The sequence below is a fragment of the Hyperoodon ampullatus genome (assembly GCF_949752795.1).
Source record: "Hyperoodon ampullatus genome assembly, chromosome: 3".
NCBI lineage: Eukaryota > Metazoa > Chordata > Mammalia > Artiodactyla > Ziphiidae > Hyperoodon > Hyperoodon ampullatus.
In genome coordinates this window covers 94507117-94521637 of record NC_136916.1, presented here as the reverse complement: position 1 = coordinate 94521637, position 14521 = coordinate 94507117, and the positions used below count along the sequence as shown (strand labels likewise).

Genomic DNA, 14521 nt, shown 5'->3' with positions numbered 1-14521 from the left:
AAGCTAGCAAATCCAAACTATAACTAATTACCCAGTTAAGTTCCTGCATTTGATCAGTATGCAGAGAATGTGCCACAATATTCAAAGACATGTCAGGTGCCATCACAGGTCTAGTGTTCCAGGTGTGGTTTCATAATGGAACATCCTGTTGTCTCTGTGCACATACTGTTATATATTTAGAATGTACACATATACCTATACTTACCTTTCAGTTCAGAATTAGAACCAATTCCCCAAATCTTACAGTCATACCTCCTGGTACCATTGCTTCCTTCCTTCAGTCATCCCTGTTGCCCTCACATTATTAGGCTAAAGGAACCTATACACCTGTTGCCTACAGCAAACACATTTTCTCAGTCCATCATCTATCTAATCTTTTGATTTTCAAGGACTTCATCAATTTCAAATACTTTCACCATATTTGTTCAAACATAGTGTTCCTAAAGTTTCTTGGCTATCGTTGTGGATAAACAGAATTAGTTTGACGCATACCAGACTCAAAACTCAAAAGTCCATTCTATGAAAATTGAGAGTTATGAGCATCAGATTATCCTAAGTGTGGGGTAGTGGAAGACCGTTGCTCTTAATAACTGGGATAATTAATCAACTCTCAGGGAAAATGCCTCCTCTTATATTGACTACTTCCCCAGTACTCACTCTATCCCTTCTCTGTTATGTAGCAGCTATGTGACAAACCTCAGCATCAACTCCAGGGCTGGGACCTGACTGTCGCGAGCCTATTGTTATAATCCCATTTCCTTTTGCCAAGTGATTGTTCAGAGAGGAAAGCACAGGACACTTTTTTGCTGGTGGGAGGGAAAAGAAACCCCTGTGGCTACTGACATCTATCTGTGAGCAGGAGGAGAACTTGCTTTAGGAAAAGGTGATATCAGAGAAGGCAGAATGGACATAAAGAAAGAAACTAAGTCTCCAGTGACCCCACTGAGCCACTGGATCAACTGTATCTAAAGTTAGTCTAAAGCCCACTCCATCTCTGGACAGCAAATAAACTCCTAGTCTAAGAGAGAGCTACTTGGAGTTCCTAAAACCTGCAACCAAGCAAAAATATTCAAATTGATGTATCAACTTACCACGAGATTATAAACTCGGACAGTTTTATCTGCTGAACAGGTATACAGTAAATTCCCAAATATCTGAATTGCATTCACTGCAGCTTGGTGCCCCTCAAAGCTCCCTTCTGTGGGCTCATCATCATCTCCTGGCTCTGAAGATATTTCTAGAAAACAAGAATATGTTTCAGAGATGTGTCTGCTTGTGTCTCAAGATACTAAAAAATTTAAACCATTACGAAAAAGTGGTCTCTGGATTCTCCTTAAAGCCTAGTTCCCCCAGCAAAACACCACATTTTCATTAGTGATCTTCATTATGAAGATTTCATAATAAGAAAAGGCAGGGAAGACCTTTCACTTCGGAACAAGATACATATATAGTGAGCTTGGAGTGATACCCATAGGCACCAAGTATCTTTCCACATCCAGTTTCCTCTGTTGCCAGTTATTTTGTTGAGTAAGGCATTATTTTTTAAGTAGTTCCTTCTCAAAGCAAAACCCCCCAGAGCCAACAAAACCTTAATACAATTGTCCCTTGGGGACTGGTTTCAGGACTCCCCCACCCCCCCACACACCAAAATCCACAGATGCTCAAGCCCCTTATATAAAACGGCATAGTATTTGTATATAACCTATACACATCCTCCTGTTTACAGCTGACCCTTGAACAACGTGGTTTGAATTGTGCAGGTCCACTTACACATGAGTTTTTTTTTTTTTTCAATAAATGCATATTACACGATCTGCAGTTAGTTGAAGCCATAGAGACAGAACCGAAGATACAGAAGGCCCACTATACTAATTAGTTGAACACATAAGACAGCCAGGTAAGAGATGGGAGTAAGAAACTGAAATGCCAGGATTTGAGGATTTAGGGATACCATAACTGCTGGTCAAAGCAATCCTCTTGGTAACATGCCCAGTCCCCGTCCCCTGTTGTATAAGCATATTTAAGTAGATTTAAACCCTGGCTCTAATATTTACAAGACTTTTTTTCTGTGATTAATTTAAATAAAACTGAACAACCAAATACCTGAAGAGTTCTTTGATCCTTTTATGGAGGAGATCACAGTCTGAGTTTCTGCCACACTACAAAATAATAGCAAAAGTCTTCTTAGCATCTTGTGAACAGGCCAGGCAGTAAAACTTACATTTTCCTGCCTCAAAAGATTGTTCTATACAATGGACAAAATAGCAATGATATAAGAGATCGGTTTTTCCATCTGAAATTTCTATATGAAAGGAAATAAAAGTACAGTAAATATTTACAACACAAAAGAGAAAGCAGAAAATCTTCATTGCTAAGGTTTGATTCTTCCATACCCACTATCCCTACTGATTTTCTATAAATGTGACTCTTTAAAAAAATTCTGATTCAGAACAAAAAGTTCTATTTTTCAAGAACAGAATGGTGAAAGCTGTTCTGATTGGACCAACACGGTGTCCTTACCTTACAGGGATGCCATCTTTATAACGGGTGCCAATCTCACTGGTAGAGCTAACTTCATCACAACCAGAGCGAGAAGTTTCTAATGAGTTTAGCTCTGTGGAGTTCCGAATATCCTTTTTAGATGGGCTGTCTGGTTTCTCTTCTCCAGTTTCAGAAGAATCAATGGCTACCACTTCTAACTGAGGATTAGGAATTTCTAGGACTTCCAGAGACGAGTCACTATCTGGTTCATCTCTGACACTCTCTTGTTCTGGACCAGTTCTGCTATCTTCCCAGGTGGAGGTTGTCACCTTCCCCCCTTTAGTGGACTTTCCAGTTTTTACTTTCCTTACAGGTTTAGCAGTAAATATATCCTGTTCAGTGTCACTGTTCTCAGGAACATGGGCAGCCCGCAGAGTTTTCTTCTTCCTAAGTTTCTTCTTTTTCTTGTTCCCCCTAGCTTCAGCTGATGTCAGAGTGGACTCTGCCTGTTGTTCTGGATGGTCAGCTGGAGAGTTGGGCTCTTTCTCTAAAGGGGTTTCTGAAGCAAAGGACAATCTTGGAAAAGAACTGGTACAGGCTTCAGACCCGCTGTTGACTCTGTTTGACTCTTCACCTTCTTTATTTATGCTAGGAAGACCAGCTGATTGGGAAGAGGGATTGTTCCCTCTGTTTCTGGTATTTCCTTGCTCCATAGAAAACTTCAGTTCTTGGCTAGGCTCATGGAATCTCTCTGTTAGCTCTGATAAGGACAATGCTGCAGTGATAACTGGATAAACTGGACTACTGTCACTGATCTCTCCTGAATTGAGAAGGAAAAAAAGAATTATTCCATCGTTTTGGTGTCTGGTATTTTTGTCATAAACTACAGTTATCACTGATTGAACTTCTACCAAATAATGACATTTCGATATGTTAACAACTTTAACAGTCATGGTTTAGTTATCTCACCCCTCAGCTTCCCATAACCTACACATATTTCTATTACAGTATTTATATACTTTGCCTTGCATTAATCTCACAAATTCATGCATGTCTTATACCGTACAAAAGCTCCTTTTATGGGCAGGGATTGTTTCTATTGATCTTTTTTCTTTCTTGTTTGAAATGTCCACATATTTAACAATGTGTTTTATTCTTAGTAGACGCTTAAATATTTAGCTAAAGTGCTTTCACCTTTATTTCTTAGAAGTTTTCATTATGCATTTTACCTGTATATCATCCAATTTAGCTACATACTAGTGGTTAAAAAGTCAGCTGACTTAAAATGTCTATTTTCTTTGACTTAGTTATTTCATGTCTAGAAATTTAAACTGATGAAATAATCACAGACATACTCAAAGACATATACAATGTAGCGTTATACAGAATACAAAAAAAGGAAAAAATGTAAATATTCAAATATTATATAAATTATTGTATATTCATATTATGCAACTTCTGAAATATTATACAACTAGTAAAATAGTGTTTTAGATGAATTATTTTTATGACACAGGAAAATGATCATGATAATTAAGTGGGAAAAAAATCAAGTTATAACAGACTATGACTTGTCCTTTGTATAAAGTCTCATGTAAACACATAAACATTTATAATTTTAAGACTGAAATATATAAAATAACAAATGCACATTTTTATAGTTTCCCAATTTTTTACAATGAACATGAATTAGTTTTGCAATCAGAAAAGGAAATAAAATACAAGCTATTTTTGAAAAAAATACCACTAGTTTTTAAAAAATACTAAATAGTATCCATATAAAAATAACATAATTCAATATGAAAGATAATATACATTTGATGTAGATATCAATGATTAGTGTTGCAACAGATAGCAAAATGTAGGATAATTCTTCAGACTTTTTGTTTTTGCTCAAAAAAAAAAAATCACACAATATCAGTTTGCTTCTTTCATTTTAATATTTATTTATTTATTTATTTATTTGGGCTGTGTTGGGTCTTAGTTGCAGCAGGTGGGATCTTTAGTTGCAGCTCACAGGCTTCTTAGTTGCAGCATGCGGGCTTCTTAGTTGCGGCATGCGGACTTCTTAGTTGCAGCATGCAGACTTCTTAGTTGTGGCATGCATGGGGGATCTAGTTCCCCAACCAGGAATCGAACCCGGGTCCCTTACATTGGGAGAATGTAGTCTTACCCACTGGACCACCAGGGAAGTCCCTGTTTGCTTCTTACTTAATTTTCAATGTAGCACCACTGTGGTTATGCAAACTTCAGATGAGATTTTAAATAGCCTGGAAGTTATTCTCAAATGGTAACTAGGTAAGAATTATTTTATGAAGAGAGTAAAAACCCTGGCTATTTCTCAAAACCACCCAAGTTTCTATTAGATGATTCCAAACCCCAGAGCCCTCTCTGCCTTTCATCATGGCCACCTGCTCCTCAGGTCTATATTAACCCTAGTTTGTACTTGAAATGATAAAGATAGTTAAGTAATGAGAAATTCAGAGGATATATCTTATCTAGAAAATTGACTGAACAACTTCAATGCCATTTATCTCACAAAAACCAAATAATTCTGCATCAATCTTAATAAATGAAACCTGTTAAGTGCTAATCCAAAGTCACTTCAGTAATCTTACATTAGAGAAAATTAGAAAAAGGTTACCAATATTTAAATAATCTTCCTAAATAAGAAAACTTCAAGAAAAACTGTAATAACTTCAGTTTTAATGGGCAAGTATGATGTTACATCATTGATATAAAATTGCTGTAGACCCACTACAGGGTTGCCCTTAACCCAGAGAAAAGTTTACATACTATTAGCTTGCAGTAATTCCTTGGACACATTGCAAGCAGAGCCTTGTGACACAGCATTCACATTCTCATCTTGTTCAGGAGACATGGGTTCTTGTTTAATCTGAACTGATGAGTCTGGAGCGGGAACACTGCCATGGGTTTGGAAAGTAGATGTGATTCCTTGGAGAGGGGCTCCAGTGGATGATGGAGACACATGGGAAGATGAAGGCTCCAGGAAAACTGGGAAAAAAGGAGTAGGCGGCAGTGTGGCATCAGCAGATGTTTGAGATCTAATGTTCCTTTGTTCTCGTGTAAGGTTACAGGGAACCTGGTCTGGACGCTCAGAAGGTTCATATGTTTCTAGAATGGGAAACATACACAAATGAAAAAATGTTATCTGAAAAGCCACTCATTTCTGAGCCAATTTGTATTTTTAAAGATTACAAGAGAATTTTAAAAACCCTCATAATTCTTTAAAATAGATTACTATATAAGCTATATTATATATAATATATAATATTATATAATATATATTTATATATATATATAACCACCAAAGATAAAGATAGAACAGGCATTAATATTCCAATTTTTCAGATTTTAAGTGACTTATCCAAAGTCACATCGGTACTAACAGAAGAGCCAAAATTTGAACCCTAGTCTTGGGATTCCTAACCCAGGACTCTTTCTGTAACATTATCTCCACTGCTAAGCATTTTGGGGATATACAGTCTCACAGGTCTTTCTATAGAAGGATGAAACCAAGGAGACACGAGAAAAATCATATTAACTTTTTCATATCTACTTTAATTCCCCTCCACAGAAAACCAAAAAGTAACAAGTTACAGAGGGTCCAATCCATCAGATTCTCTGAATACCTTGTAATCCCTGTAGAATCTGTATTCTATGGGTCCTCAGGGCACTCATCTCCATAGTTATCTAAAAATAAAGTATTTTGTTAACCATTTTTAAATCCAACTTCAAGATGATCCATTTTCACTAGACATTCCATCTGCTACTACCTGCTGCTTGAGCATAAGTAGCCTCTGAACTTCAACATAAGCTGTCTGAAGAGCTGCACGGGCTTGCAGAAGGTTGTTATCCATGCACTGCAATGATTTGCTTAGTTCTTCTTCCCTTAAAGAAATATGCAGCAGCTGGTCAACCTGAGAACGTTCTGTCAAAAGAAACCATAAGGTTCAGTTTAATACTGGAGACTTCTCTTTAATAATACAGTTCCTCAGAAGATGGAACTGCATCAATTGTCTAGGACAGGCCTTTATTTTCTCCCTACTAGGTCACTGAAAGGAGACTCATCAAATTTTACAAATCATGTAGTCAAGCCTGCTGTTGTCAGAAACCAAGCCTCCTGGTTTCAAGCGTACCACCACATGGTACCAATTTACCAAATCACCATCTTCCACCATGACCCTTCCAAGCAAAATCTCTGCCCCAGGCAAATCAACTCTTGTAGGTTTCATTTCCCATGTTCCTTTATCTACTACCCTCTTCACCCAAGGCTTTGGCTTAGATTGGGCCCCAAACCTGAACTGCTTGCACCCTCTTCCCGATTCATATTTTTCTAGTCTGTTAATTTAAAGTAGTTCTCTTTATTACAAAAGGCATCCTGAAGAAAATATAGCTTTGAAACAGTACACTTAAGTTACTTTAAATAAAATGTTCTACTATGTGCACGTATTTGTCATCTTTATGTTTGCCTCTTTCCCATTCAACACTCCAAGACCTCTCCCCTAAACTCCAGACCCACATATACAACTACCAACTTGATACCTCTACCTAGGTGTCTCTAAAGTCCTTTAACTCAAGGGATCCAAAAGGGAACTCACCATCTTCCTCTACCCTCAACCTGAAACTCTCATGGAGTTTTCTAGCTCTACAAATAATGCCATCATCCACCCAACTGCCACAGCCAGAAAATGAGGTCACCCTTGACTCCCACCTTATCTATCACATCCAATCACCGAAAGTTCATCCAATCACTTCCTGCACTAGCCCTTATACCCTAACGGTGTTAGAGTCAGTGTAAGGCAAGAGTCATAGAAGCGTATCAGTCAGGGAGCCACACTAAAAACTTCTCTACTTAACTCACATGAGAAGAGCAACCAAGATGCCTCAAAAATGGAAAGTGAGAGAAATGGCTATAAATGACCAAGAGGGATAAAATTTTTACTAAATGTCCTATTCCTCTTCACCCCACTGAAAAGGCCCAGTGACACTTTCTAGCTATACACTGAATTCAATTTGTCCAAGATATATATTAACTTTAGCTTTCAGGTCTAGGTGGCATCATATATTTCTTTTACAGTTGAAACTGGATATAGTAGGAAATCAAACTTTTTCTATGCCCTTAAGCAAGATGACAAAAATATCAAATATAAATAAATAAATAAATGGGCATTCCATGTTTGATAAGCTACACTCTGTATCAAGTTGTAAAAAGGCTGAATTGCTGTAAGAACAATTTATTTCTGCCAGAATATTCTATACTATACCTTTCTTTCCTTTAATTTTCCTTCTTTTATTTTTTCTCTCAAGACTTGGGAGTTCAGGAGAAGATCCATCCTAAGGAGATAAAGAAAATTGAATAATATTAAATATGTAAAGGCCATTATCCAGGAGGGGAAAAAAAGAACCAGTTCTAAGATAGTCATACATTATTCTTCATTATTGCTACCATCTCTAACAGGGCAGTAGGAGTCTCATGAACATGGTATGAACTCATATTAGTTGAATGAATGTATCTGATTAAAAAAAAATACAATCCAAGGTCAAGTACCTCCCTAGCATCCTAGAGGGATGCTAATCCCACAGGGCTTATGCAAAGCATATCACCTTGGTAAAAGCTAATAATACATGTATCTGATTTCATAGTTTCTACTTTAGAATTCAGCAAGAAAATCTTTACAACAAAAAACTCAACAGCCCGAGACAAGCCCCAAGATATTAGCTTTGTCATAAGACAATCTCTCATCCAATAATATCCACTACAGCATCTAGCTCAAAGGAGCAGAGTTGGAATAACTACTTTGTTATATTGTCCCAATATTAAAGGAAACGGCCCATTTTCACACAGTGACAGATTCCAGACTATATTACCACCAGCAACTCTTTCTTTTCAGAAAGGGTTCCTGAAAGGGTTAGGCAATATTAACATCAGAGGTGCCAAAAGAGAAGTATCAGTGAAGTAATGGACTCTAAAAAGACCAGGCTGGGTAACTTAAGTACAAAAGATAGAGTAACAGAGACTAAGACTATGCTCATATAGATGTACTCTCATAGTATAAAACTACCTTAGTGTTAAGCTTAGTAGTCCTGGGTCCGACAAGCATACATGCCCTACAAATGCAACACTAGAGTACCTTTCTTCAGCAGTACAGAATGCATCATGAAAACAGATAAAGTTACAGCTGAAGATGTGGCTCATTCCTTGGTCAGGTGATACAAAGAATCATTGGCTTAGATACTAGTTTTAGAGATGACTTCATATTTTCCTAGTACTATACATTCATATTCAATTGCACCTAACTTACTAGAGTTACTCAGTTAAAGAAATCAGTAGGATAAGAATATGAAAGTAAGAGTAAGCTTCAGAAATCTTTTATTCCAGAGTAGGGAGAACCACAACCCCAGACACCCAAGAAAAATTAAACAGTTAAGTCTTTCTAATTAAGGCCAAGTCACCACATGAAATGTTCTACAAAAAGCACAGGAATCATACTCACTCCAGTGGCTCTTCGTTTCTTTCTAATATTCTGGACATCATTTTGTTCAGCACCAGAAGTACAGCTACTGTCTGTGGCTGCATCTGTCAAACTGGAGATTGCAAGGGCTAAGGATGCATTTGATGATAAAGAGTTTCCTTCTCCATTATTCTCCTGGGCATTGTGATTCTCTGAAAGTGGTGTAGAGCTCTCCTGGCTGTGCAGGTCTTTTGCCAAATGCATCAAAGGTATCGTATGGTCAGATGATAATTGAGCACTATGTCGCCTTCGAGTAGCAACATTTTCAGCTCTTTCACCTGTTCTTAGGGAGGCAGCTAGAGGTGTCATTTCCTGCTTAAGGCCCATGGTTGTTTTTTGACTCTGTGCAGACCTCAATGAGTTATTAGGTGAAAAAATCTGCTGGGGCTCATTTTCTTTGCCTGTACCTTCCTCACTGAAGAAGCTAAACACAGAAGGAGCCCTGTCCATGATCACACTGCTCTCTGAAAGGCTTCGCTTCCTTGCCAACCCAGGGGATGAAGAAATGGAAACACTTTCCCACTGGAATCCTTCTAGACTGGACAGATCAGGCTCCCCATCCAAATCCAAGACCTCTTGTTCATTTTGAACTAGAGGCACCATTTCGATGCCGAACCTTGAGAAAGAAAGAAAAAGAAAAATAATTAATCAGACATGGTTGGGAGAGGGGGCACCACTTAACGTGCCAGACTCTGTTAAGCACTGAGGTTACAAATATAAATAGATGGCTTCTGCCCTCAAGGAGCATTAAGGGTTCTAAACATAAAGTAAGTTAACACTATTGTAAGTATTATAATGTAACAAGTACCAAATTAGATATTTGTATACAGCTATATACAAAAGGAGGGAATAAAAACTGAGGGTTTTATTTAATATGGAGCTCTAAATCAACAATAATAAATACGTAATTTTTTATAGCAAACAAATAAAAAATAAACAAAAATGTTTATTAAGCATTAACAAGCAGCAGACACCATGCTAAGAACTTTACAATCTCAATGATACAAGCTACAGGAAAAGAAAAGGGGGCACAATAAGTATGTTATTTCGACAACGATAGAAATTTAAGCCTAGAGGGCTATGTAATTATAAAGCAGGATGATTTTCAAGTAGCAAACCTATGTTGAATGCTGCTTTACCATTCAGAAAAGTTTAGTGCCTCAACATAAGATGAATAGCCAAAGTATTACACAAGTGCTTAGGAGAAAGTATTTTGTGATCACAAATACAATGCCCAGAGCAAATACAGAAGGATAACCATCCACACATTCTAAGTAAAAGGTAATGAGAACAGTTATACCTAAAAGTTGTACCACTCATTATGACCTATAGATAGATACAGAGCTATAGATTGACTTTTTTTATGCTGTCACTTTATGGCCCCTATCACCAAAGTGCTAGATTTCTAAGTTTTTTCCTTGTCCCTACTTCATTTCTCAGAAGTAGGTGTGCTTCTTTTTAACCTGAATTCCCTGCTAGGAAACACTTTATTCCATTTGTTATAGAGTAGCCAAGTAGTCACTCTTGGATATTTAAACCAGACATCTACAACGTTTATTTTTTGCAAACATTTAATTAAATTTAACAAGGAGAATTCTCTTGACCAGAGTCAAAGGATAAGTTTAAAAGAAAAAAAAAGGGAAATGGATACTGAAAAGAGTCACACACCTGGGTAAGCCTTTGCCTAGCTCTTGCTTTTTCTTGGTTACTTGCTGAATGACCTGTTCCCAGTTGACATTTCTCCGAGATGCATTTAGAATCTGCCGAAGGGTTGGCTTGAGCCCAGACTCCTTCTCTGTCTCACTCTTTCGATGACCACTGATATTGCGGATGCGGCGAGCACTATTGAGGTTTGGCTCAGGAAGGTGTGCTCCAGTTTTGCTCTTCAAGCTAATGTGACGGGTTAGATCTCTCTGGAGTGAGGCAGGAAAGCCAAGCTTACTTAGTTCAGGCAGGAGAGGGCCTGAGGGCTGACCTATATCATTTTTTTGAAGCTCAGCATCCAAGCTAGTACTCTCAAAGCCTTCTGTTTCATAAGATACATGAGATTTAACAGGGTCATCAATCTGTGCATCTTCTAGAGAGGTTTTCAAATCTAGCAGTAAGTCAGAGTGTGGGCTGGCTACAGATGTCATTTGTAACTCAGATTCTTTCTGGTGAACTGTTGAGTTACATGGGGAAGTGGATGGTTTTCTAGATGTTTTCAGGTTTTGGTCATCCCCCCTTTTCTCATCAGCAGTATGAGTACTGCAGGATAAAACTTCTGTAGTTGCAGAACCTAGGGTTCCAATTTTTGTTCCATTCTTTTCTGCATCAGATATCTCTCCATCACTTTCATCTTCTAATGCATCTACTTGAAACTCAATCTTCAAAGATCCTTTTTCAGACTCTTCTACATTCCTACTTGCTTTTGCATAATTCCTGGTCCTTTTAGAAGCGCTAAGAAGTGGATTTTGCAATGACTCATTACACTCTAGCACATCTTTGGCTTTTTGTAACGTATCACTTAAATTTTCATCAGGTTCCCTTTGAGTTCCAAATGTACTTTTATGCCCTTTTAAAACACGAGGACCTGAATTTCGCAATTTGGATATGTAAGAACCCTGATTATCTTCCACAGTGGGTTTGTTCAAGGGGTTTGAGTGTTCTCCAGGAAAAAAAGATTTCGTTTTGGTGTTTTTTGAGTGATTCTTTGAATCTTGCTTTTGAGGAGCTGATTTAGTGATTGGATTTGGAAGGAGTGGGGATTTTAGCAATGGCATCTTATTTAAGGTATGCTCTTGTTCAGGTTTTTCTATAATGGGGCACTCTCTCACTACCTCATAGGAAGCAGTGCAGTCAGAAGTGGCTTTGTGATTAAGAGATCTAGTATGTGTTTCTTTTTGTGTTTTCAGTGTTGGAGAATTATTTCTTTCATCAATTTGAGGCTCTTGTATTCCTGTGGTTATCAAGCTAAAATCAAAGAGAGGCTTATCTATCGTTTCCAACTTGTTACCAGTGACTTCTTTCACTCCCGATTGTAAATCCAGAGTCTTCTGGGAAGGGTAAGGAGTCCAGCGACGGAGCTTTTCCCTTGCCACGCTGCCATTCTTCCCACCAATTTTGGAAGCTAAGGTATCTGTTTGTTTGGTGGTTTGGCTTTCCAGATGCTCAAAATTGAAGTCAAGTAAGCCTTCTGAAGAAAACTTATCACTTGTAAATCCTTCAGAAGGACCTCTGTATGTGGCAACTGCACCAACTTTGTCACTTTCTTGCCGCTGCCACTTATATCTCTCTTGATTGTATTTGTTTGACTTAGATTTCTTGTTCCATACCTTAGTCATGTCTTCCATTTGACAGTTAGAATTTCTGTTTCTGCTTGGTTGAAATTTGTCTCCGGGGCCACTGTAATTCCAACTATTTGTGCTACGTACACTGGATTTCCAGTTTCCGTTACTGCTGTTCATATGCCGACTGGAAAAGCCACCTGTTCCTTCAGAATGCCAACTGGAATTCCTTCCTGTACCATTATGATTCCAATCTACCATTCCACTATTTGAATGCCAACCACCTCCAGAATTACTATGGTTGTGAAACCAAGTTGAGGAGCCTCCTGCAACACCCTTATGCCACCCAGAACATCCTCTTGATCCACCACTACTCCTCGAAGAATGTGGGAAGCTGTTTTTCCTAGTATTATTATAGCCATCTTTCTCCCATTTCCGGTCCCGCTGAGGAGGTCCACGATGATGCCATGCTGGCTGACTGTAGCTCTCTCTGTCTTGGTAAGGAATTCGGTCTTCTCGTCTCCGTTGGGATCGCCTGTCATCAGAGTTTATTTCTTGGCTGCTATTGGAAGGTTCATCTTGCCTGGAAAAAAAAGTCTTTCATTAGTGATTTAAAAGAGTTCTCCTGGTCCCTCTAAAGGCATAACCCACCAAACTTCCCCTCTGCCTTCCTCCTCTGTTACCTAGAATATGTAACAGAGACTACTTCTATTTCAAATAGTAGATGCTTTCATATCTTTAAATGATATAAACTTATATTTCACAATTTATTGATTAGAAATTAATATCTTGTGTCGCCTATCACCCCCAAAATATTAAAAACTTGACACATTTATACTATCTTCCCTCTCCTGCTCCTGTTTTTCTCGGCATATTCTGGGATTTTGTCCCTATCATCCAATTATTATTTTTATATTATACAACTTTTTGAAAATAAGAACAAGTATATTTTGTAGCTATGGTTAGTTATCATAGTTAATACAATTTAAATTCACCTGCTCTTAATACCATGATTTCTTCAATAGTTGGTTCTTTCTGAAAACCCAGTTTCTTAACCTATTTTAAATGGTAAGATTTTACTTTGCATAATCACTTTCATTAATAAACACTTTATTAAGTACACATTCAGTGACTGTTAGTGGTAAAAGAAAACTTTTATGTATAGTTCCTCTTCCTGAAGGGCTTATAATCTAGCTAAGGAAATAAGCAGGGTCACAAACAGGAGTAAAATAGCACATAACAAGTAGTACCCACAGTAAGTGCTATAAGGAGTTCCATAAGCTAGAGGTTTTTATAAAGAAGCTACAGCTGTTTCAACTATTCATGTTAAACAAGGAGCTCACAGAAACATGAATAAATTTAAGCAAACATCACAGGAATAGACGTAAAACCATTTTTCTCTAAAAAGCGCCTGTAGTATGCCTAGCTCAGTGCTTAGCATGTGGTATGTGCTCAAAAAATTGAATAATACTAATTAAAATGTATTGAGTACCTACTTATCATAAGGCATTTAGTGCTAATCACTTTATGTAGATTATCTCATTTAATTTTCACAACTGCAGCAAGTAGCATTATTCCTACTTTTTAGATAAGGAAACTGAGGATTAGAGAGGTTAAGTAACTTGCCTAGAGCAAGATAGCTAGTTAGTGTTACGGCAGAGATCTGAACCTTGGTGTCTGACTCTTGGTGTCTGACTCTAGAGCTCTTTTTTTTAAAATTGAAGTGTAGTTGATTTACAATTCTGTGTTAATTTCTACTATACAGCAAAGTGATTCAGTTATACATATATATGTATATATATATACAAATATATATATATACATTCTCTTTCATATTCTTTTCCATTATGGTTTATCACAGGATACTGAATATAGTTCCCTGTGCTATACAGCAGGACCTTGTTGTTTATCCATTCTATATATAATAGTTTGCACCTGCTAATCCCAAACTCCCAATCCATCCCTCCCCCACTCTCCCCTCCCCATTAGCAACCACAATTCTGTTTAGAGCCCACATTCTTAACCACTAGACCTTGATAGAATAAAAATCTCAAAGTTTCGGCAGTTGGGCTCCCTCCTTAAATTTTAAACTCAGTATTGACTTTAATTGGCTTTAAAAGCTTCGAATGTCTATAAGGTTTTGGACACAAATTGGAATTTCCTCCTTTTTCACAAGACGGAATTAAAAGTTAATTTACCTAAAAGTTCAAACATCCACTTACATTATGAATTACAACT

At 37.6% G+C, this 14521-nt stretch overlaps 1 protein-coding gene across 1 annotated transcript in view; it reads right to left on the bottom strand.

The window, feature by feature from the left end:
- ZNF106 (zinc finger protein 106) overlaps positions 1-14521 on the bottom strand; it is a gene marked incomplete at its 3' end in the record, with an annotated part of 53206 nt that overhangs the window by 13685 nt on the left and 25000 nt on the right. Inside the window, exons 5-13 of the mRNA XM_079700611.1 lie at positions 10686-12866; positions 9000-9633; positions 7770-7839; positions 6279-6433; positions 6135-6195; positions 5278-5616; positions 2521-3301; positions 2104-2159; positions 1092-1237 (exon numbers count right to left, since the gene is read on the bottom strand). Of these exons, the coding sequence (XP_079556737.1) occupies positions 1092-1237; positions 2104-2159; positions 2521-3301; positions 5278-5616; positions 6135-6195; positions 6279-6433; positions 7770-7839; positions 9000-9633; positions 10686-12866 (4423 nt within the window). The remainder of the gene's footprint in view (positions 1-1091; positions 1238-2103; positions 2160-2520; positions 3302-5277; positions 5617-6134; positions 6196-6278; positions 6434-7769; positions 7840-8999; positions 9634-10685; positions 12867-14521) is intronic.